Here is a 25,089-nt window from a genome sequence, read left to right as displayed (position 1 = left end):
ATGAATTCATGTTTGTGGCTGTAATGTGACAAAATGTGGGAAAGTTCAAGGGGCCAAATACTTTTGCAAGCCACTGTAAGTCACTTGGATACCTTAAAAATGTTACGGTTTGGCTGAGATTAAAGTTACAGTTTTCACACAGCTGAATAAACGTCAAACAGAAAACTGGTTAAACAGAAGGGTGAGATGGTAGAATTTACTCCAGTGTCCTGCTATTTTTCAGATAGCAAGAAGCAGGAGGCTGAGGTTATTGAACTCCACAGAGGCAATCTGCAAATTTCATTAAAAGTTTAATAAACTGTCATCTTGTCTTTATTTTTGGTTAGCACATACCTTAAACACTAAAAGCTAATGATAGTTATATAAGAGCAGATGCATGCTGGTGCAAATAGCAGTTCATTCATTCATTTGCATGACGTGATTATCGCAAAAATAATCTAGTCGACTATCAAAATAATCATTTTTGGCAGCCCTATTAGCCATAACCTGGGCGTGCAAGTGATTTTCTCATCAGCATCAAGTTTCATGTTGCGACAGATCACAAGCCTTTAGAGCTACTTTTAGTCTCCAAGAACTTAGATGAACTACCGCCACGAGTACAAAGACTGAGAATGAGATTAATGAGGTTCTCTTTCACCATCTCACATGTCATACACACAGCAACTGCAGACGTGCTGCTCAGAGCGCCAGAAAGAGCGGTTTCTAACACAACATTAAGAGATGAAATGGACTTGTATGCACATCAGGCCTTCCTGAAATAGAGGACAGACAACAACAAATAAGACAGCAGCAACACAGAGATGAAACAATAAAACATGTCCAACTCTACTGCAAAATCTTTTTGACTGGAGTAACAGCCAGTATTTGGTTGTAGTGGACTATTTCTCAAGATACACAGAAATACCTGAGCTGTCTTCTAACACATCAGCAGCAGTGATTGAACACTTTAAGTCTGTATTTGCACGCCACAGCATACCAACATAACTAAAGTCAGATAATGGCCCACAATTCTCAGAACTCTTCCCAACGTTTGCTCTAGAGTGGGGCTTTGCCCACACCGCTTCCAGCCTGAGATTCCCTCAGAGAAATGATGAGACTGAAAGAGAACAGTAAAAAGCCTTCTACAGAAAGCAGACCCATCTCTCACCATCATGGCATATTGCACCACACCACTTACCAATGGACATAGCCCTGCAGAGATTCTAATGGGGAGGAAACTTCGTACCACAGCCCCTATACTTCCGTCCTGCCTCAAACCAGGCAGGATAAACATCACTATGCTGAGAGACATAAAAAAGAAAAAAGAGAGAGAGGAGAGATAGAAACAGTGGAAATGGTTCAACAACAGACAGAGCACAAGACCTCACTGGACTATAACCAGGAGATCAAGTTTGGATCTGGGACATGAAAGAAAACGGGACAATATAAAGCAGAGCGGAATTCTCCACGATATTATCTCATTGAGACCAATCCCCCACCCACCCAAGTCTCATATACCACCAAGTAACCAAACTACGGAAAGAAGATATCCTAGAAGCCAAATTACAGCAACAGTCGCCTTGAGGATTTGGTGCTATATAAATAAAATATAAATATAACTGAACTGAATACTCAGAGGAGGGGTGTTATGGTAGGGACTAATTAAATGGTTCATGCAGCACCCTCTGGTGTTTTGTGTTGTGGCCTGCCAATAAAGGGACTCACTATGTTAAGACAGAGCTGTCCTTATAATATTGCTGCTATTATAAACCCCAGATCGACAAAAACAACGTGTTCATCCACAGCAGCTGGACAATAAAGTTTATTGTGACCCTGATACTGCAGCAGATCGCTCTGATTTCCTGTTATCACTTCAAATAGAAATGAGGCTGTAGAGGTTTGGTGCATGCAGAAAAACAGCTGCAGGGACAACGAAAAGACTTTTCTGCTCCAACTTCTCCCAGCATGCTGAGCTAATGATTAGTTGGTGTTTTTCTCCAAACACTCTCTCACTCTTCTCTCAACGTGTTCACAATAAACTGTGAACAGGCACCGAGGAGAGCAGCAGAAGACCTCATTCAGGAGCTAAACTCAACATGAACTGAACTCACAGTAAAGTTAGCTCGGTGCTTACCTTTAGATGAGCCCACAAACCGAGAGAAACTCCGTGATGAAGCTGGAACTCTTTCCAAACACAGGAAACAGATCAGGGAGCAGAGACCCACGTGGTTCACGCTGATCGCAGCTGCGATCCAGGAGACAAGGGTGGGCAGATCGATGCAGATATCGATCAGGACGTTGGTAGTGGTATATGATCGATACTTTAGTTTTGTTTCTCTCCTCTAAGTTCACTGCTTTACTCCCGTTTCATGACAAAGCAGCTCTCTCTGCTCGACTCCTCTCCCGTACACACACTTTGCTCCGCCCTCTTCTCTTCTTCTTCTTCTTTGTATTTAACGGCGGTTGGCAACTAACGTAAAGGAGCATTACCGCCTCCTACTGTTCCGGAGTATGGGTCAGACAGTGAGTTACAATTTGTATCCAAAAGAAAAAAAAAACCTACACTCTTTCATAAACACCTATATCCTTCAGAAACCCCACCAGTTCCCTCACCTGTGCCCTACTACCCTCCAACACACTCTTCAGATTAAATTCCCCGCTCCTTCAATCTAGTCTGCAGAACTTTCCTCTGCACATCATAACCCTTACACCGCAGTATTACATGCTCTACTGTCTCCACCTCCTCCTGGCACACTCCACAAAGCCCCGTCTCATGTTCTCCTATCATCCGTAGTGTTTTATTTAATGCACAATGTCCCAGTCTAAGTCTGGTAATGACCACCTCTTCTCTCCTATTACCCCTATACAACCTACTCTCTGCCACCACCTTCTTAAGATGATACAATTGCCTGCCCTTACTCCCTGAATCCCACCGCTTCTGCCACTCCTGAACAACCTGCCTCCAAACAATACCTTTTGCTTCAGATCCGCTGCTTGTAATTTCCATCTCAGTCCTGTTTTTAGTCAACGCTCTTTTTGCCAACCTATCCACCTTTTAATTTCCACTGACTCCTACATGAGCTGCCACCACAAGACCTTATTCTGCTTATAGTCTCCAGAATAGTATACAGCATGCCCTGCCTTGTCTTCGAACAAAATGATTGTAGACTTGAAAGAACAGCTGCCGAGTCAGAACATACTACCACCTGCCTGATTTTTGAACACTCTACCCATTTCAATGCTACCAAAATTGCTACCATTTCAACCGTGTACACTGCCAGTCCATCCGAAGTGCATCTGTTTATTTCAATATTTTTCGACGGAACTGCTATTCCAAACCCTGTACTTCCAGTATCTGGACTTTTAGCACCATCCGTGAACACATGAATACACTCAGGGTATTCATTCAAGCTTCCGCCCTCTTCTTCCTGCATAGTTATACAAGTATAACACACAGTGAAATGTAGCCGGACACGTTCCTCGACATGTGCAAAAATGGGAAGGGGGGGGGGGGGGGTAGAGGAAGAACATTATATATATATACATATATACATATATGAGTATATACATTGGGTGAATGTGCAGTAGTAGCAGCAAGCAGGTGAATTCTGTACATTAATATGAATAGACATCTGACTATTTTACAGAATAGACAATATAAACAAATTTAAAATTAAGGGAATTTGGAATGTACATTGTGCCTGGGTTTAGAGTGTCTGGAAGAGAGTCCTGTCTCAGTCAATTATAGCTGATGTGAGAGGGCGGGTGTGTGTGTTTAGGGCCCGGATGGCTTGGGGATAGAAGCTCCTCTTGAGTCTCTCTGTCCTTGCCCGGATGATGCGGAACCTTCTACCAGATTGCAGAAGTTGGAACAGTTTGTTGCCAGGATGGGACGGGTCCTTCAGTATCTGCACTGCTCTAGTCCGGCATCTCCTGATGTAGGTGTCCTGAAGCGGGGGGAGAGCAGTCCTGCAGCAGCGTTCTTCTGTACGGATCACTCTCTGGAGAGCGTTTTGGTCCTTCACACAGCTGTTCCCAAACCACGATGTCATGTTCTGTGTGAGGATGCTCTCCACAGCGCCTGTATAGAAAATCCCAAGGATCTTTGGTGAGACCCTGAACTTCCTCAGTTGTCGTAGGTGATACAGGCGCTGCCTAGCCTTTTTGGTCTGGACCTGAATGTGGGCATACTGTGTCAGGTCTGAGGAGATGTGGACACCAAGATACTTGAAGGACTGCACCCTCTCCTCTTTAGCTCCATTCATGATAATGGGCTTGTAGTCTCTGTGCTGACTCCTTCTGAAGTCCACCACCAGCTCCTTGGTCTTGCCGACGTTCAGCTGGAGGTGGTTGTCCTGGCACCACGATGCTAGATTCTTCACTTCATCCATGTAGGCCGAAAGTTCCTCCATTCTCCTTTTTTCCTAACTTCTTTTCATTGGCCTTGATGAAAACGTCATCGTAGGAAGAAGAATTGCTAAGGACTCAGGAAAAGCAAAGAGCGCTGCTGAGAATTGGAACAGCCTTACACCCGTTTCTCTGTAACAATGTTACGCCCGGGAGGGACTCTTATGGAGGACTGCAAGAGACACACACATGGAATTAAACAATTCTGTCCTTCAATAATGATTTGTTATTGTCTGCTAGCTAGTTTATTGTGATGGTGCTGTTTTTATTATGTTGCTCTTTTTTGTTTGTTTTCTCCATACAGGTGATCCAGGTGTTTTGTTTGTTTTTCTTTCTTTCTTCCCGCCTTTCTCACGTCTCTTCTCCCCTCTCCTTTTCTTTCTCTCCCTCTCTTTCTTTCATTCTTTCTCCCTGTCCTATCCCCCAGTCATGTCTGTCCCGTTTGTAGCAACCGAAAACAAAATAAAATAAGTACATAATTATAAGAAAGGTCAATCAAATGGACCAATATGGCAATGCCATGATGATTTGTTGTTGCTTAATAAAATATGCATTCGTAATTTCATTCACAATGTAAAGCTTGGAATTAGAATCAGCAAAGACCCCTGTAAAATTTATATATAGCTTACAAGCAATGACTGTCCATTCACCTTAATGTACATGCCAGCTTTTGAGTACATCTTCTCATCTCCATGCACACAGCAATGGGGATGGGATCACAGATACGTAAAATATTGGAGGGCACTAAATTTCTGTGTCAGTGTGCGAGAACAGCGAGAATCAGGTAAAGCTCTTAAAGTCCCCCCCCCCCCCCCCCCTTTGTCTTTGCTTCTTGATTTAAAAAAGGAGGAATATACTTGCCTACCTACATATGCTATTCTACATGCTTTTAAAACCACGAAAAATTACAATTCATAGTTTTATATGTGGATTATATAATGTTAAATTACTATTAAAACAAATGACTAAGTATTTTAGACTTTAGTTTACTTCAGCCATATTCCATATAAATCAGGTATCATACAAAAATAAAAATAGCTTCAAATGCAGTCATGACAATAACAGAATATGACTTCAAAGACTTAACAACATAAAGCCTCTCTGCAGCCTCTCTCTAAAGAAGCTAACATAGTCCAGAAGGTTTTCTCTTGGACGATGCCTATCCAAGAGAAACTTCTCTTTCAGAAGAAATAATGGACCACACACAGTATGGCCAAAAACTAGATCAGATGGACTGAAACCCAAAGACTCCCGGCATGTTTCCCTGACAGCGAACAGCAGTAGTTGCAACCCCTCATCCCACCTTTCTAGCGCACCCTGACTCTCTGGGTGATACGCGAATACTGTGATTCAGTTTTTAGCTCAGTCATCAATTTAGTTTTCTGTTCAGTCATTAGCTCTTTTTTCCCCTCTTTTTTTCTTTCCTCTTTTTCTTTTTTTTTTCTTTTCCAGTGTTGTCAGCCTGTCAGTCGCATCACTCAGGGACTTCTCCATCTCTTTCTGTGTGCTCGCTACCGCTGCTTGCATAGTGAACAGCTGTTCAACTTTTCCCATAAGTTCATCTCGAGTGGCTTTAATGTCTGCTTTAGCTTCTTCTCGCAGCACAGATATGTCACTGCTGATGCCTTTGCGCATACTAGCCAGCTGGGTTTTAATGCTGTCTTCATACGGTTTCAGTCCACATATTTCTGCACGCAGCGTTCCCACAGATATAGGCGCTTCCTCCCCCATCTCCACGCTAGTATTAGCTTTAGCCTTAGTTGCTTCACCATATTCCCTGCTCGAGGTGGTCGAATCGATGTCTATGGTCTTTTGTGTGTATTTTCTGGTGTGTAGAACTGAAGAAGCTTCTCGGATGAGAGGTGAAACGTCTTCAAGCATCTTAAAGAAGTCCAGACGCTTTTCTTTGCAAGCTCCTTTGACTACGATGACCTGGATGACTGAGAACCTTCACAGACATTTTCTGGCCTTCTTAGTATCCATTTTAGCGTGGTTTCAGCTAACCAAGAATAAGAATTACGTTGTCTGGAAAATGCAATATTTAGAATTAATAAGCGGAGCTGGACGCACCCACTACTTCACTCCATGCAGCCGGAAGCGGAAGCGAATCATTTGTAGTGATGCCGCCTCTTTTAATGACTTTACTCAGGGTTATCTGCAACCGCTGTAAATAGGCAGAAGGCTTTTCACCTGAGTTCTGGTTGGTGCTCAAGAATTTGGCAAAAAGCTCATCCCCATCATCAACAGTGCCATAGGCTATGTCAAGAAGGCTGATATAATCATGAAGCGTTAGGACCAAGGTGCTTTGCAATGTCAGCAGTTGGCGGAAGAAGGCTCTCAACTACCTTTGTTACCTTAAGTTTGTCAGATATGGTACGATCTGTGAGGGGGAATTCAACATTGTTGCACCACGTATCATAATCAGCTTCGAAAGTAGAGCAAGGGGTTTTCTCCGAGAAGGGCCTTTGCGTGACCTTGAGAAGGCATTTCATTGTTCATAATGATATCTTCAACTACTACTCTCTGTACTTCAGGTGTAGTGAGCTGTTCAGGTGGTAAGTAGATAGTGGTTTTTCTGTGCGAGGCAGTCACCTCTACACTTGGAGAGGATGAGTGAGAGCCATGCTCAGGCGAGTGGGTTGAACCACTGCCCAATTTAACAGGACTTTGATCCTCAATGATGGTTGGTTCATCTCAGTCTGTGTCACTAGTGAACTGCGGATTTTGACTAGGCACTGATGCATTTGGTCCAACTGTGGGGTTACTCTCAGTGGACTTCTTCATTTTGGCCAGCTCATCTAACAAAACCTCAAAATCTGCACCACTCAGTTCAGCAAGACCTTTTAGTTTAGTTAGGTAAGAATGGGTTAAACACGAACCCCTGTCTGCAGCATACAGCCAGACAGAAGCTGGATATGATGGACAACACTTGGGTTACGGCTTTGTCTTTTGCAAGGTAAGCTATCCTTAAGGAACTGGACTGGTTCACCTGATTGGAACTCCACAATGGCTGTGTTTTTAAAATGTGCCTCTGTGCTAGTTATTTTAATTACTCTTCCAATATAACTAAACTACCCTAAGTAATCAATAACCTCATTGTCAACCTCATCACCTGTTAACCCTCCTACTAGGACAAAGTTAGGTACTTTGACACCTTCAGTTTGGATTACATCCATGTTGTCTTATTACTCCAACCCAGAATGTCATGGACAAGTGTAATGATTTGACCCAAAAGGCATGAAATCACCAGTTGCTAAACTTCCAAAAATAAAAGGAATTAAACCTCCTGGCTGGCACGCCACATTTGTGTAGCACCTCTACTCAGGACCAGTACACTTTCACTTCAAATAGAGACCCTAGACATCTTACTAGGTTCAGAAGGAGGTTTTGTTTTGGAGACTCACAAAAGGAATTGGCTTGGAAATGAATAACTGAGACCTTTATTGCCTCAGTACCATTCATAAACATATACAACACAATAAACCAAACTGCACACTAATAGTGCATTTTAAAGGTGAATAGATATAAAGCAGAACAAAATAAAATAAAGACAGTCGTATGAAAGACTTATACTGAATTGTATCAGAACTTTTGAATGAATAAAACGGATGGAAGTGTTCCCGTTGTGAAGTTTGAATTGTCCAGTCTGAATTGTCCTTTGAAGTCATTGAAACCCAAACAGGTGTACTGTAGGGGAATTGTCAGTATGCAAACCCTATTATCTGGGATAGGGCTTGTCTGAAATACAGGGATGCTTGAATCAGTTTCTCAGGCAAATCCCACAATCCGATCGCATGGCTGGCCACACCATTTCATGATCATCCAGGATCTCATTTGGGCTGTTCTCGCCGTCAGTGGTTCTCCAGAATCCTTTCTAGTAGTTCAAAAAAAAAAAAAAACAATCTACACAAACAGTGCAGAACAATGAATTTTTCCATCTTGTGTTCTTAACATGAGCTCAAACTTCTTTTCCAAATGTATTAATAACAAATGGCATTCCATTTAGCTTTACCAAGTTACAAGAGTTACAGAAACTTGTTTGTACCAGTATCAACTATTTTATTACAATTATATCACAATAAAGAACATCAGCAGCTTAAACAGTAATGTAAATAGTCATCGCAATCAAGGTGACATTCATCCATAAGGCTTACAAGCAAATGTAACTTAATTCACAGTGCAAGTACTAATGAACTTGAAATATGCTCATTTCTATTAAGACTTAACCATTCTAATATAAACAGAGCTAGTGCTTCTATCTGAATACCTCCCCGATCGGAATATGGCTTCGTGGGGGTAGGGTAGCTAACAGCTATTAGCAGCTAGCATCGCATCTAGCATGGGCAGTAAAACACCTTTAGCTCAAAGCATTCAACACTTATAACACACTGTAAAGAATAACAAGAAAAGTAAAACAACACACCAAATTGGATGAACAAACGGCATGTGACTCACCGGGATATTCCAGCACAAATAACTGGACAGACGTTATTCCCTTTGTGGTCAGAGTTCGGGGCCTAATAAAAGAGTAGCTTATTAGCATTTATACGTAAAACAATCTGGTCTCATTAACCAGGTTGCAGCATTGCATACCAAGATACTTTTCGGTGAGCTCTGACACACACTTGACTGCCATCAGAGAGGGAAGATCTCACAGGAAGAGACAGGTAATGCTTCCTGCGCACTAGACGCACGGTTGTCAGAACACAAAACTGCATTACAGCACCCCCTTCTGACAATAACAGGCTATAGCCTTAGATTTAAAAAAAAAAAAAAAGGGGGGGGATTTTGCAGCCCTGTATTTCACATGGGTTACACTATTATCGAACAATTCTCAGCCTGTAATTTTGTACTTACTATACAAGTCTGGGATATTCTGTTCAGACTAATTTGGCCCAGGAAAATTGCACCCTGACTTTAACTGGCTATGAATGAATGAATGAATGCTTTATTGGCCATATGCAGGTCCCCCCCCCCCCCCCCCCCGACTTACACACACAACAAAGACATCACATGGGAATACAAGTCGGAGATCGGCAGCGTTACAGAGAAAGCACTGAAAAAGTACACAACAATGGGAAAGTACAAGAGGAAAAAAAAGAGACCTCTACCTACACCCGTTTTCACACCTTCTCTTGTGTGATTAGGTAGAGGATCATTAGGAGGTCCCTCTAAGGGGGACGCTCCCACAGAGCTTAAATCTGGAACTCTCCACCATTAGACCTAAGACCTGAAGAAGACTCTCGGTTGAGGTGAAACATCTTCAAGCAATTTAAGGAAGTCCAGATTTTTAGGGTCTGGAAAGTTTTTCCACAAAAGTCACAGTGAAACTCTTTCCCACCACCACAGTGATGACAGGGTTGAGAACTGGATCCTTCTGTGTTGCTCTGCTTCTAAAGAAAGACACAAAGACAGTGTAAGTCAGGGAATTCCTTCAACATTTTAATTCTGAAAGTGGCCTGAAATAAAAAGTAAGCTGATTCTGAGGGGGTCAGGTGGGATACACTGATTGGTTTTAGTTAGATGACCCTCCCGTTGTTCATTTAGTAAATACAAGTAAAATGGATTGATTCTTATAAAGCACCTTTTTACTCTGCCTGAGCACTCAAAGTGCTTTATACAACACGGTAAAGCACTTTGCATGCTAGAGTAAAGTGATCTGGTACTTAGACTCAATAAATGTCTTTGTTGTAGAGCAACCTTTCTATCAGTGGTAGGCAACCTTTCTGATGATGAGTGCCATCTGAAATTTCCTCAAAAGTCAATGTACCATATCAACAATTGCATTAACAATAAATTTAATAATGCTGCATATCAACAGTTACATAACTGCTAAGTGCTACTTTGCACTTTTGCTGTAACGAAACAAATTTCCCACCTGTGGGACTAATAAAGGTCATCTTATCTTACACACTATAGAGAACAACTTTATAGAAATATATTTGCTATATTTCAAAAAAAAAAAAAAAATCCATAACAAGAACACCATAACAGCAAAGGAACTATACAAACAGAAAATGCAGATGCTATTAATGGTCGCCAAACAACAATGGTAAATGGCCTGTATAGCGCTTTACTTAATCCCTATGGACCTTGACACTGCATTCAGTCATCCACCCATTCACACACATTCACACACTGGTGATGGCAGCTACATTGTAGCCACAGCTGCCTTGGGGCGCACTGACAGAGGCGAGGCTGCCGGACACTAGCGCCACCGGGCCCTCTGGCCAACACCAGTAGGCAACGGGTGAAGTGTCTTGCCCAAGTACACAACGACAGACTGTCGGAGCCGGGGCTCAAACCGACAACCTTCCGATTACAAGAAGAAATGCCAACTCTTGAGCCACGATCGCAACAAAAACAATGATAAGAAAAAATAAACTGGGCTAATATGACTTATCTTTATACAGGGATTTGCAGATTAATGTGATCCCTGCCCCTGCTTTGTATTTGACAGTTGTGTTATCTGGGGATCACATTTTGTAACTCGTTGAGGTGTCCCGTTATATCAGCGAGAAAGAAACGTTTTTCAACCTATTTTGATGCATGCTCAATCATCCAGTAAGTAAGCCTCCAAAAATTTATTCTGTTCATCTGGACATATCATTTTGTGGGAGAAATGTTTCGTCACTCATCCAAGTGACTTCTTCAGTCTCAGCTGACTGCAGGTTTCCCCAATCTTATAAACAGTACATTTGCATAATGGTCAGTGGTTGTTGATCAACGGTCATGAAAATCTGCATAATTAAGATTAAGGAACTGAACTCCCAGCCCATTGTTCCTTCAGTGGCTGGTTTCAGTCATTATGTAAATGTACTGTTTCCAAAATTCCATTCTCCATGTGGCCCCTGAACTAAAATGAGTTTGACACCCCTGGCATAAAGTTTTTATGTCCTGTTGAGATTTGAAAATTACAAATAATTTAAATAATGAATCAGAACAAGTGCAACTGTAAATCCTCAAATATGGATACAAAGTTACAGTAATCATTGTTTTTAGTTTGATGACTTATTATGTTCTTTACTGACATTTTCAAAATTCCAGTAGATGCCATTGAGTCCAGTAGAATTACTAACATGCGAACACAATTTAATGAGCACAGTTGAACGAAACAGTACGTCTTAAACAAGAAGATAACAATATACATACATACCTCAAAGTAACTGCACGTGCAGTTTCTTTCTGGTGTGGATCTGTTGGTGGATTTTAAGGTAACGTGGAGCTTTAAAAGTCTTCTCACACAGGTCACATTTATAAGGTCTACCCACAGTGTGGGTAAACTTGTGGCGTTCGAAGTCTTTATATTTCACAAACAGTTTCCCACACTGATCACAGCAGTAAACGTCAGTTCCAGTGTGAATGCGGAGGTGAATATTTAGGCTGCCTAGCAAGTGGAAGGTTTTTCCACATATGTGGCAGCTGTACGACTTAACTCCAGAGTGGATAACTTGATGACGCTGTAAGAGGCCACTGTGAGTAAAAGCTCTGCCACACTGATCACAGCTGTATGCTTTAACTCCACTGTGGATGAGTTGGTGTCTTTTTAAGCTTCCAAGCTGGGTAAAAGACTTTCCACATAAGTCACAGGTGTACGCTTTAACACCACTGTGGATGAGTTGGTGTGTTTTTAAGTTTCCAAGCTGGGTAAAAGACTTTCCACATAAGTCACAGGTGTACGCTTTAACTCCACTGTGGATGAGTTGGTGTCTCTTTAAGCTTTCACTGTGGATAAAAGATTTTCCACAAAAGTCACAGGTGTATGCTTTAACTCCACTATGGATGAGTTGGTGTCTTTTTAAGCTTTCAGCGTGGGTATAAGATTTTCCACACAAGTCACAGGTGTACGCTTTAACTCCACTGTGGACGAGCTGGTGTGTTTTTAAGCTTCCAGCGTGGGTAAAAGATTTTCCACACAAGTCACAGCTGTATGCTTTAACTCTACTGTGGATGAGGTGGTGTGTTTGTAAGCTTCCAGCCCAGGTAAAAGATTTTCCACACAAGTCACAGGTGTACGCTTTAACTCCACTGTGGATGAGTTGGTGTCTTTTTAAGTTAACAGCCAAAGTAAAAGATTTTCCACACAAGTCACAGCTGTATGCTTTAACTCCACTGTGGATGAGTCGGTGTGTTTTTAAGCTTTCAGCGTGGGTAAAAGATTTTCCACACAAGTCACAGGTGTATGGTTTGATTCCACTGTGGATGAGATTGTGTCTTTTTAAGTTAGCAGCCAAAGTAAAAGATTTTCCACACAAGTCACAGGTGTACGCTTTAACTCCACTGTGGATGAGTTGGTGTGTTTTTAAGCTTCCAGCCCGGTTGAAAGACTTTCCACACAAGTCACAGGTGTATGCTTTAACTCCACTGTGGATGACTTTGTGTTTTTTTAAGTTTCCAGCCTTGGTAAAATCCTTCCCACATTCATCACAGCTATATTTTTTCTCTCTCTTTCTTCTGTGAGGTTTGTCGGCCTCCTGAGAGCGCTGACTTCTCGCTCCATGTTGGTCCTGCAGTGACAGAGATACAAACAGAGGCAGTGAGTTAAATGCAGTCGTGGAACAAACTGAAACTCCATTAGTGGAATCAAAGATGTCAACAAACACATTGTAGGTGTGTTACCACCACATTCTGGTGATATTATCACATTACAATTATGAGCTACAATGAGAGTTGTGACGTGCACACCGTTTCAATAGCAGAGATATTTTTGCTCACCTTTTGGGTTGAAGTCATTGTTTCCTCTGTAGTGGCTGAGCTGAGTCTAAATGGCTCGTCTCCTCCTGATGATCAGCTGGAACAAAAAATATATTTATATGTATTTCATCCTTGACCAAAAGAAGCTGTGATGGAAAGCTCAAATCCACTCAAACTAAATGTCTTCAGTCAGTGTGTCAGCCTCCAGTTAACAACAGTGGTGAGAAACTGCAGTAATAAACCTCCACTGAGTAACTGTAGTTTGGTGCTTCATTTGAACCTCAGATTTTATTTTTAAAAAAGGAAAAAAAAAAACACACTAAAAAACAGAAGGTGAGCTAATAGTAAGAGGTTCATCATCTCACACTAAATCAGGATTGTTAGACCATGTCATGGTTCACTTGATCCCTGCAAACAGGCACAAACTGAAACTGTCTTAAGCTTTTGTTAAGACACTGAAGCAGTGGACTGATGAGGCTGTGGAGAATCTCCAGGTGTGTCTGGACTGTACCGACTGGGAGGTTTTCAGGATTGTTACCAACAGTTTGGATTAATATAGAGATGCTGTGACATCAGCTTCTGTGAGGAAGCTGCACAGCATCACACACCAGGATGAGTTAGAATAATGACCAGCTCTGGTTCACAGCTAAGCTAAAGGAGCCTGAGGCTGGAAAAGCAGGAAGTGTTTCAGACAGAGGTGGAGGCAGCAGGGTTTTAATAGTTTTGCAATTTTCATTAGTTTTTATTTTTATTTAGTTTTGACTTCAGATTTTCAATTTTATATCAGTTTTAATTATTTTTTACCAATTGTTTGCTAGTTTAGTTTAGTTTTTATTTTTTTGAAAATCCTTAGTTTCAGTTTAGTTTTGATTAGTTTCAGTTATAGTTTTAGTCGTGTTTGCAATAATTAAGTGTAACAAAATCCCAGTTTCATCATATCAGTCATTCTGCTTATCCTTGGGTATGTTGCTATTCCAGCTACCATACTGCACCCTGGACAGGTCGCCTGTCTGTCGCAGGGCTAACACGCAGAGACAGACAACTCACATTCCCACCTATGGGTTCTTTAAATAAATAAATAAATAAATAAATAAATAAATAAATAAATAAATAAAGGCAGATGAACAACCATTGATACCAGGCAACTATAAAATGTATATCTTGGCCCCAATGAGACTATTAACTCTCGCAGCACCGGGTGTTTGTAATTTTGGTTCAAGTGAATTGATAAGCTTTTTGAAGGTAATTGACTCACACAGTTGTGTAGATATCCCCGTCCTGTTGTCTCGGGATGCATCACGCTGCCTTGCCTGGGGTTAGCTTCTGTTTTCTGGGGATGAGGGTTGAGTGTGCTCCCTTACCTTCTCAAGGTAAGCTAGGTTAGCCTTCTTGTGTGAGCTTTTCAAGTGCACTTTAAGGTTTGTGGGATTTTTTTCCCTTTAGAAATGTCCCTCATAATTTGTATCTCTCCACTACAAGACACTTGCTTTATCCAAAACACAGTCATATTCAAAGTAATCCCAAATTGAACTCTGGCGCTTTCTTCCGACTTTTCCTGACATGATTCTGTGCGTGGATGGAGCAGCAACACAGACGACTCGACTAACGTGCTGCCACCTGCTGGCATAATGAGACACAGCAAGAAAAAAATATGGAAACTAAACTTCATTTTCACCCTTGACTATTGTATGACACACACACATCAATGAAAACTAAACACATTTTTGCTATAAATTCAGTTAATTTTAGTTAGTTTTGTGAACACTCATTCCAGTTTTAGTTAGTTTTCCTTTTTTTGTTTGTATTTTTATTTCCGTTAACGAAAATGTTTTTTCACTTCTAGTTTTCGTTATTTTGTTAGTTTTCGTTAACGATAATAACCTGGGGAGGCAGACATTTGATACACCCGGGGCTTAGCCCTAAAGGGTAGTATGCATCAATTGGGGGGGGGGGGGGGGGGGGGGGGTTAGAAATGACTGAAAGATTAATAGGCTCCGTTTTGGCAGGCAAGGCAGAACAAAATCAGGGCTGTATAACTAGATGATATTAGCACTAAAAATCATCATAGAGCTGCACTACACTTATTTTTTAATTCTACCAAAGTCCACTATTTAGATTGAGAAAAGTTTATATAATTATTTAGCCTTGTTGTGTAAACAAGCCTGCATAACTTAATCAATATAGAATTTGAAAAATAACAAACCTAAAAAGAAACACTAGGTACGAGATACATGAGTACCTATGATAAGGTGATACTTTTGGTAAACAACCATTTGACTAACACAGGGGTGGGCAATCTCAGTCCACGAGAGCCAGTGTCCCTGCAGGTTTTAGATGGGGAGATCGTGGCTCAAGAGTTGGGCGTTCGTCTTGTAATCGGAAGGTGCCGGTTCGAGCCCCGGCTCCGGTCGTGGTGTCCTTGGGCAAGACACTTCACCAGTCAGAGGGCCCGGTGGCGCCAGTGTCCGGCAGCCTCACCTCTGTCAGTGCGCCCCAGGGTGACTGTGGCTACAATGTAGCTGGCGCAGGGGGCCTCTTGTGCATCGGCCTAACTGGGGGGCTCTTCAACTGGCAGGGAGGTTGTTCCATCCTTGCAGGAGTCCACTCTGCAGGTGGGGGAGAGACATAGGAGAGGTGGAGAAAAAACTTAACCTGAGTGTCTGTTGTCTTGTGTAGTCTGGGAGATGATTGAATGTTGGGGTGGGTACAGTTTCCTCTGCGGTGGGGTAGGGTGGGCTGACCCGTGTCCTGTGGGGCTTGGCGGTGCTGCTGCCGTAGGCCCCGGTCTGGATGGGCCTGGGCTCCCTTGCCTTGGTGGATACCAGAGGACGGGAGTGCCTACTGGGGTCATCCTCCCCTCCCTTCCTTTCCTCCCTATCCCTGGCTACCTCCCTCTTCCCGTTCCACCACACCCACCCACACAGGTAGGGCCTTGGGGTGCGGGTGTGTCCCCCCCTCTGTCCTCTTCTGGCCACCTGTGCCTCAATTTTATCTCACAACTTAGACATCCACATTACTTACACTCTCATAACACACACATATATATATATATAGGGCCTTGAGGGTGGGCACGTTAACGGCGTCCAGTAGACGATCTGTGTATTCAAACCTACCTCTGGCGCCGGTGCCCACCTCTCAATTTTAAATCCATGTAGACATTGAGGGTTCTCGGGAGGGGCCGTGCTAACACCTGCTGCTCTCTGGCGGCAGCACCATGCTCTCCCTTGTTTTAAATGCACTTTAGAGCAACACGCAGCAACGTTACACTTGAGCGGGAGGAGGGAGGTATGGGGTCTTAACACACCCCCGTTCTCTACTAGCCATCGGGGCGGGGGGGCTGGGAGGAGATGCTGGCTGTCCGATTGGCCTCCCTGCTGCTGCGGAGCCTGGGACGGTCTGCTTGCCTCCACCCCGGAGGGAAGGGTAACATCTCTTGGGTCTGGGTGCCGTTTCCCCCTCCGGGGGTGAGGGTACCTGGACCCGGGGTATAGAGTATGTTTGGGGAGTGTGATTGTGTGTACATGTCCATTTACGCTTATCCCTACATTGGGTGAGTGCTGAGTGTTTGTATATGTGTGCATGGGGGTGGGAATGCATGTCTGTGTCTGTGTGTGCCTGTTTGTCTGTGTCTATATGTCAGGTCGGGTCTTAGACTCCACCTCTCTGGGAACTCCCAGGCCCTCCAAAGTGTGGAGGCCTATCTCCCCTCACCACACTCCCTGCCGGTGACTGATGCCCTCAGGGGTCGGTGCATTGGTGGTTCTTGGTGTCCGGGGCTGGGCGCTCAGGTATGTACCAGCTCACTCCCGGTGGCTACTTGGCGGGGCCTGGCGCCTGTTGCTCGGTCAGGCCTCTTCCAGGGCGCGGGGGGCCCTCGGGCCTCCGGCCTCTGTGCCTGCGGCTCGGTTCACTCTGGCACAGCTGGCTGCCGGCGGAGCCGGCGGGCACGCCGGTGCAGCCCCCTCTAGCTTCTGCCCGGTGGCTACTGGGTGACCCCTCGTCTGGGGATCCTCAGCCCTTCCCATGAAAGTGGCACGGATGCCCCTCCGGTGGTCCTCCTTGGGCTCTTGCACTCTGGGGCCTCTGGATGTCTGGGGCCTGGATCTCCTCCATGCCTGCTTCATGCCCTGGGGGACAGGGCTATGGCTCTCTACATCCTCTTGCAGACCATTACATGGGGAAACCATTTGAATACAAGCGCGCCGATCCACACAGGTGTGCACACGGGTGTTCACTGTTTGTAGACTTAAATCACACCTTTCTTGGCTGCTACTTCAAAGCACATTGTGCGCTGTCTGTCCTGCGTGCTGCACAACAACATTCAATATTTAGTATTTACTGCTGTTTACACTTAGCTAGATTAATGTGATGGTGTTGTGTTTAGTATGTTGCTTTGTTTTGTTTTTTTGCTTGTTTTCTATTCTTTTTCTCTCAACAAGTGATCCCAGAGATATTTTTTCCCTCCCTTTCTCACTGTCCCTCTCCCCTTCTGTTTTTCTTTTCCTTCCTCTTTCTTTCTTCCTTTCCTATCCCTCACTCATGTCTGTCCCGTCTGTAACAACTGAAAATAAAATAAAATAAATAATAAAAACAAAGGTCGATCAAATGGACCAATACGGCAATGCCATGATGATCCATTTGGCAAAATAAATCCATTGGGTATCCTTGTTGGTCTTCAGACAAGAATTCTGACGGCTAAAGAACCAAATGGGACAGGCGCAAAAAAAAAAAAAATACACAATGTAGCTGCCATCACCAGTGTGTGAATGGGTGGATGATTATGTGTAGTGTAAAGTGCTTTGGGGTCCTTAGGACCAAGTAAAGCGCTATACAAATACAGACCATTTACCATGTGTCCTTGATCCATCACAGCTGATTTAAATGGATAAATTACCTTCTCAACATGTCCTGAAATTCTCCAGAGGCCTGGTAACGAACTAATCATGTGATTCAGGTGTGTTGACCCAAGGTGAGATCTAAAACCTGCAGGGACACCGGCCCTCGTGGACTGAGATTGCCCACCCCTGGACTAACATGTGTTTCTCACCTGCTCTTGTTCCATCTCTGTTCTGTCGTCATTCTCCTCTCTCTCCTTGTGCTGAGCTCGGATCATACCAAACTTAGGGGGGGGATTTACGCATAGTCGTAAATTTCCACAGTGTGCACTTGTGCCAGGTTGAAGGACTACTGCATATAAAACTGTTCAGCTAATACTAATTCATATCAGTTGATATAAGGAAAAAAATAATGTAAATATGGTAAGAAAATGGTTAAGAGTTTCGCGCGTTCTCCTCACTGCAATAAACGACTGCATGAGAGACGCAAGTCATAATCACTCTCGTGATTCATTTCCCCCTGTTTAAAAGTTGATATATTTCCAATGTGTACACTGTTAAGATATTTAAGAGGTAATCCTTCATTGTTTTCTAAGAGTTTAGAAGCATTATATTTGTGCACATATACGTGGCCGTTTTGAGCCTCAGTTTTGTATTCTGTAATGCCAGTAAGATAACGGCATGAGCTAAAAACGCCGCTATTGTCAGGCATTTTGTCAGGAAACCTGTTCTGGCATATATGGTAAGATGGTAAATGACCTGCATATGTATAGCGCTTTACTCAATCCCTAAGGACCCCAAAGCGCTTTACACAACATTCAGTCATTCACACATTCACACACTAGCAATGGCAAGCTACATTGTAGCCACAGCTGCCCTGGGGCGCACTGTAAGCACTTTAGTATTTTGGTTTATTATTTAGTGTTTTTCTTCCACCATGTGACATTTAGCAGTACAGAATGTGAGACGTTTCTGTTCATTTTCACTGCAATAAACAACTGCATTAGAGACGCAAGTCATGATCACTCTCGTGATTCTTTTCCCCCTGTTTTCAGGTAAAAGTGTTTAAAAGTTGATATATTTCTCGTTTTCAGGGGTGTAACGCACTATGTGCTTAGAATATTGTGTGTACTTTTTGTTTTATACAGTTGTCAGCCAGGCATCTAACTATGAAAACATTACACTCCAAAAGATCCCAGGCTTCTGAAAAAACAACCCGGGCATGAGCCCAGTAAGTTAACATCTTCCTGTGCATCACTTTACAGCAGCCAGACTCATTAAAATGAGACTTTGTAGGAGTTCACTTCCTCTCATGTGTTCTTCCACAGCAGCTGGACAATAAAGTTATTGTGACCCTGATACTGCAGCAGATCGCTCTGATTTCCTGTTATCACTTCAAATAGAAATGAGACTGTAGAGGTTTGGTGCATGCAGAAAAACAGCTGCAGGGACAATGAAAAGACTTTTCTGCTCCAACTTCTCCCAGCATGCTGAGCTAATGATTAGTTGGTGTTTTTCTCCAAACACTCTCTCACTCTTCTCCCAACGTGTTCACAATAAACTGTGAACAGACACCGAGGAGAGCAGCAGAAGACCTCATTCAGGAGCTAAACTCAACATGAACTGAACTCACAGTAAAGTTAGCTCGGTGCTTACCTTTAGATGAGCCCACAAACCGAGAGAAACTCCGTGATGAAGCTGGAACTCTTTCCAAACACAGGAAACAGATCAGGGAGCAGAGACCCACGTGGTTCACGCTGATCTCAGCTACGATCCAGGAGACAAGGGTGGGCAGATCGATGCAGATATCGATCAGGACGTTGGTAGTGGTTTATGATCAATACTTTAGTTTGTTTCTCTCCTCTAAGTTCACTACTTTACTCCCGTTTCATGAAAAAGGAGCTCTCTCTGCTCGACTCCTCTCCTGCTAACACATTTTGCTCCGCCCCCTTCTTCTTCTGCCGTATAGGGTTTACTGGCGGTTGGCAAACAGCAAAATGGTGCATTACCGCCACCAACTGGTGTGGACCGGAAGGTCAAAAAAAAAAAAAATTACAATCCTCTCGAACAAATGGGTCTGCCTTAAAAACCAAAATACAGCCTGATAAGTTTCTCTTATAGAGGTCGTGCGAAACAAATCAATCAAGTCCAACTTCACTTCCATATCGTCCAGCTTTTTGATCAGTCGTCTCCTTTCAATATCAAACCTCTGACAATTCAAGAAAACATGTTCTATTGTTTCCTGTTCCCTGCTGCAGTCACACTCCCCTGTACAGTGTTTACCTATTAAAAACAATGTGCTATTTAAACCAGTGTGTCCGAATCTCAGTCGAGATATAATCGTATCCTCTGTCATGTTTCGGCCTGTACTTCTCATTTTCCCCACTTTCTTTTGGATTTTATAAAACCATCGCCCTTTCCTCTCTTCCTCCCATTGCTTTTGCCACCTTTCCTTCATTTTGTATCGTACTGTACTCTTGAGCTCCGTCCTACTCACACTAATAACCATATCTACCATCGGTCTCCTTGTTGCGACTTTTGCTGTCCTATCTGCCATTTCATTTCCTTTACCTCCATGATGCGCTGGTACCCATAAGGATGTGACCATAAGCCCCATCATAACAATTCTGAACAATGTTTGCTGGATCTCTATCAGAATGTCAGGTCTGCAGTCTGAGTGACTGTCTTGCAGACTGGCCAGTGAAGAGCTCGAGTCTGAAAATATCACAGATCTTAGTGGTTTTGTTTCTTCAATTCACTGGACTGCTAACAATATTGAAGCCATTTCACCCATGTACACTGATAAATCATCACTGATCCTTTTCCCTACCTTGATATTAAATTCTGGAACTATAAATGCTATCCCGCTTTGGTTGGCTGTATTCTTTGATGCATCTGTGTAGATTTTGACATAACTATAATACTGATTAATATATTCCTGTGCTGTATGTAAATTTAAGAGAAAACCCCCCTCCTTGTTCTTTTTCTTTAACAATGTGAAATCTGCTACTGCATCAGCGAGCATCCATGGTGGTATTGTAGGCAATGGTGCTGTTTGACTTATGTTTATCTTGTCCATATTAAGTTCAGCTGCTTTCTGTCCCACTGTCCACCCAAAACTTTTCAATTCCGTTTTCTCTTTTTCCCAGCATGGTTGGAAAACAGTTTTTGTCGGATGATCGTGACCATGTCCTTTTAAACTTGACTAGTAATTTAATGCCAGTTGCTCTCTTCTTATTTGTAATGGCATTTCCCCCATTTCTACCTGTACAGCTGCTGCAGATGTTGTTTTGAATGCACCAGAGCAAAGTCTTAGTGCCTGATATTGGATACTATCCAACTTACAAAGACTTCTTCTGGCAGCAGAATTATATACTATACACCCATAATCCAATACTGACCTAATCAACCCAGTAAAGCTTTTAAAGATTTCATATCAGCCCCCCAGTCAGTTCCCACTAAGCACCTCATTATATTCAACACTTTCTTGCATTTGTCTATTATTTTCCGAATATGTATAGTCCATGTCACCCTTTCATCAAACCACAACCCCCAAAATTTAAATATTTTTACCCTTTCTAATTCTTAATAATAATAATAATAATAATAATAATAATAATAATAATACATTTTATTTGAAAGCGCCTTTCAAAACACTCAAGGTCACTGTACACTTAAAAGCAACATAAAAGCAAGAAGTTGGACTGAAAGACAGCACAGAGGCACTAATCATGGCAGCACAAGAACAAGCTCTGAGTACAAGATCCATAGAGGATCCCATTTTAATCGTAAAATTCGCTCTGCTTTGGTGATCAAAACTCTTCCTCTTAAGAAGAGATCTCTGTTGAGAAAGAAAAAAGAAAACAAGCAGAAGAAAACGAGAGCAATAGAATAAACAACATCATGATGATCTATGGGAATATAAGTAAATACTAAATGTTAAACATTATTGTGCAGCATGTAAGATCGACAGCGCACAGTGTGCTTTGAGGTAGGAGCCAAAAAGGGTGTAGTTTGTGTGTGTGAGCACCCGTGTGTACAGCTGTGAGCATGAGCGCGCTTGTTTTTAAAAGGTTCCTTCATGTAATGATCTGTTAGAGGGTGTGGGGGGGCCACAACCCCGTCCACCAGGGCATGAAGCAGGTATGGAGGAGATCAAAACTCCAGACATCCAGAGGCCCCCAGAACACAAGAGAACAAGGAAGACCAACAGAGGGGCAGCCGTGCCACTATCCCAGAAAGAGCTGAGGAGAGTCCCAGATGAGGGGTCACTCAGCATCCGCGGAGCAGAAGCCAGGGGGGGTTGCAGTGACGTGCCCGGGAGCTCCGCCGGCAGCCAGCTGCACCAGAGTGACCAAGCCCCAGGCTCCAGGCCCCGACAAGCAGCCACCAAGGAGTGAGCCGGTGTGTACCTGGGCGCCCATCCCCGGACACAAAGAACCACCAACGCACCGATGTCTGAGGGCATCTGCCACTGGCAGGGGAAGTGGTGGGGGGAGACAGGCCTCCATACCTTGGAGGGCTTGAGATGTCCCCAGAGAGGTGGTGTCTGATACCCGACCTGACATATGGACACAGACATACAGGCACACACAGAAACAAACATCCATTCCCACCCTCATGCTCTCATATGCAATTACTCAACATTCACCCAACGTGGAGACAGACATAAAGAGACACTGTACACACAATCACACTCCCCAAGCGTACTCTAAGCCCCAGGTCTAGTTAGGGGATGCCTCCCCTGCACCCTGGTGACACACCTTTACCTGCATGTGTGGGTGATTGTGGTGGAGCGGGAAGAGGGAGGCAGCTGGAGATGGGGAGGGAAGGAAGGGAGGGGCAAGTGACCCCTCCCTGGGGCCAGCTGAGTTCTGTCTTTTCGCTTAATAAGAAATGTCTCAATATCATCATATATAACTATTTCTGAAGACTGTGGAATTTTAGAATGAACAAAGTTACGAACCTGGATTGTTACATTTTTAAACAGTATTAATCAGTAAGTGTTCATACAGCAAGTGGCGCAAATTTTCATTAATATAATGGTAGATCTATTTAACCTAAACATATGGGTCATGTGATTTGAACATGCAAGTTAACACAGTGACTCCACAATACATACATATATATATATATATATATATATATATATATATATATATATATATATATATGTATATATATATATATAAAATATGTGAGTTTATAGATAATTACACAGAATTTATGAGAGTAACTATAATAACCTAATTTTGTACTTATTATCTAAGTCTGGGATATTGTGTTCAGACTCCTTCTGCCCAGGAAAATTGCACCCTGACTTTAACTGGCTATGATATGTAAGCATGTTTGGAAATCCCTCTGCAGCTCTACATGTCAGTCTCAATAATTCAGTTCAATCAAAGAGCTAAATTCATGCTTTTACCCCATTATTACATGGAGGGCCAACTCTTAATAGAGCGTAGCAATGTATAAAAATCCCTAAACGAACTTGATTTAATCATGATATTCTTAACATGCACAGACAGTGAGCGTCTTCTCTCTGCTGAATCTCTGCATGTCTTATTTTCACCTTTGACCTTCACTGCGATGTCTGGGAGCCCGTCCCCTTCTCTCTGCCTCTCACACATCCAGTAGCAGGCCATGTTTGTGCCTTCATGAGCTGTACCATCCAGTGTTTTGCTTCATTTAGTCTTTCTTTTTATCAATTTTTTGTCAGTCTCATATTTACATTTTTCTTTATGTCCGGCAGATCTCTCAATCTTGCCAAATCCCATTACACACAATGTACATATGTTTGCAATTCACATCACCTTTTTGCCCATTTTTAGAGACTCGAGTTCATTTATCAACACTTTTAACTGCTGGAATATTCCCTGAAAATAAACTGAGCGTTGAAACCAAATATTTCCTTGGATTTAAAGGAATATTAAAGGAATGAAAGGAATATTTGCAACGCCATCAAAACAGCACAATCTTCACACCAGCATTGACACCAAAAATATCACCTCTTTTATACTACTTGTTTAAATTGTATCCTACCTACACCCATTTTCACATCTTGTCTTGTGTGATTAGGTAGAGGATCATTAGGAGGTCCCTCTCGGGGGGATGCTCCCACAGAGCTTAAATCTGGAACTCTCCACCATTTGACCTTAGACCCGAAGAAGATTCTAGGATGAGAGGTGAAATGTCTTCAAGCAACTTAAAGAAATCCAGACGCTTTTCTTTGCAAGCTCCTTAGACTACGACGACCTGGATGACTGAGAACCTTTACAGACATAAGAGAAAACACATCACACTACATAATAGAAAACAAAAAGCTAATTTATTCATCTGAATGCAGGAAGGAAGAAAGACAATGGGGAGGTTGAAGGTTCTATTTAGCATCTTTATCACGGACAGTGTTACAGCCTTTTTGCTGACAGAGACATCACTCATGGCCATCACACTAAACCAGAGTAGAAACAATTAAACAGCATTTAAGAAAACCCCAGAGCACTGGGCCATGACTGGTCTCACTGTGTTAGAGCTGATGAACAACATCAGTAATCTGCAAACTTTAACCTCTAACAGTTTTTTGCTGCTTTACCCCAATTTTTCTAAAGATGTGTTGTCTTTTGCAGGCCACCACTGTAAATATGAATGTGGTCTTTGGCTGATCAGATAAAGCTCCACCACAAGGCGGAGCTTTATCTGTGGTCTGTATATTAGAATATCTGTATATTCTAATACATACACATAGAATAGAATATGTATGTAAACACATACATATTCTATGTAAATATTGTAAATTTACATAGAAAAAATTACAATATTTCTATGTAAATTAGTATTACATAGAAATATTGCCCAGCCCCAGTTCAGCTTTAAACTGAATTTCAAAAAGTAAATTACAAATTAAGACTCCAAAACAATGAAAATACAAAACTATAAAAACACTGAATAACTTCATCCAAGTGTGACATCAGCTGACACTCTTTACAGGAGTCCATCTGAACTCTGTGGAGCCTGATCTCAAGGTTTTTAAGTCTGACCCCAAAACGAGAAGAGGATCTTTCTGCCTCTGCAGATTCATTTAGATTTACTGATTTCAGTCCTGCATGATCACACTGATGTTTGCACAGAGCAGATAATGAAGTGAATGTTTTTGCACATTGGCAACAGTGAAAAA

General features: G+C 42.6%; 2 protein-coding genes across 2 annotated transcripts in view; both read right to left on the bottom strand.

Annotated features, from left to right (window-relative positions):
* The window catches only part of LOC148101626 (uncharacterized), a 36,754-nt gene extending 34,351 nt beyond the window's left edge, over positions 1-2,403 (bottom strand). Inside the window, exon 1 of the mRNA XM_087846629.1 lies at positions 2,114-2,403. The gene's annotated coding sequence lies outside the window, so the exon portion shown is untranslated. The remainder of the gene's footprint in view (positions 1-2,113) is intronic.
* A 6,965-nt stretch (positions 2,404-9,368) lies between these two features.
* Positions 9,369-19,861, bottom strand: LOC148101625 (uncharacterized). The gene is made up of 4 exons (XM_087846606.1): positions 19,572-19,861; positions 13,102-13,177; positions 11,543-12,893; positions 9,369-9,779 (listed from the first exon to the last, which is right to left on the bottom strand). The coding sequence occupies exons 2-3, from the start codon at positions 13,117-13,119 to the stop codon at positions 11,544-11,546; spliced, it is 1,368 nt and encodes a 455-aa protein (XP_087702732.1). The 5' UTR covers positions 13,120-13,177; positions 19,572-19,861; the 3' UTR covers positions 9,369-9,779; position 11,543.
* Positions 19,862-25,089: the final 5,228 nt, after the last annotated feature.

Source organism: Neolamprologus brichardi, chromosome 9, assembly GCF_056152115.1.
Source record: "Neolamprologus brichardi isolate AB-2024 chromosome 9, ASM5615211v1, whole genome shotgun sequence".
NCBI classification, from domain to species: Eukaryota; Metazoa; Chordata; class Actinopteri; order Cichliformes; family Cichlidae; genus Neolamprologus; species Neolamprologus brichardi.
The sequence above is the reverse complement of the archived record's forward strand: the minus strand, read 5'-3'. Positions and strand labels throughout refer to the sequence as shown.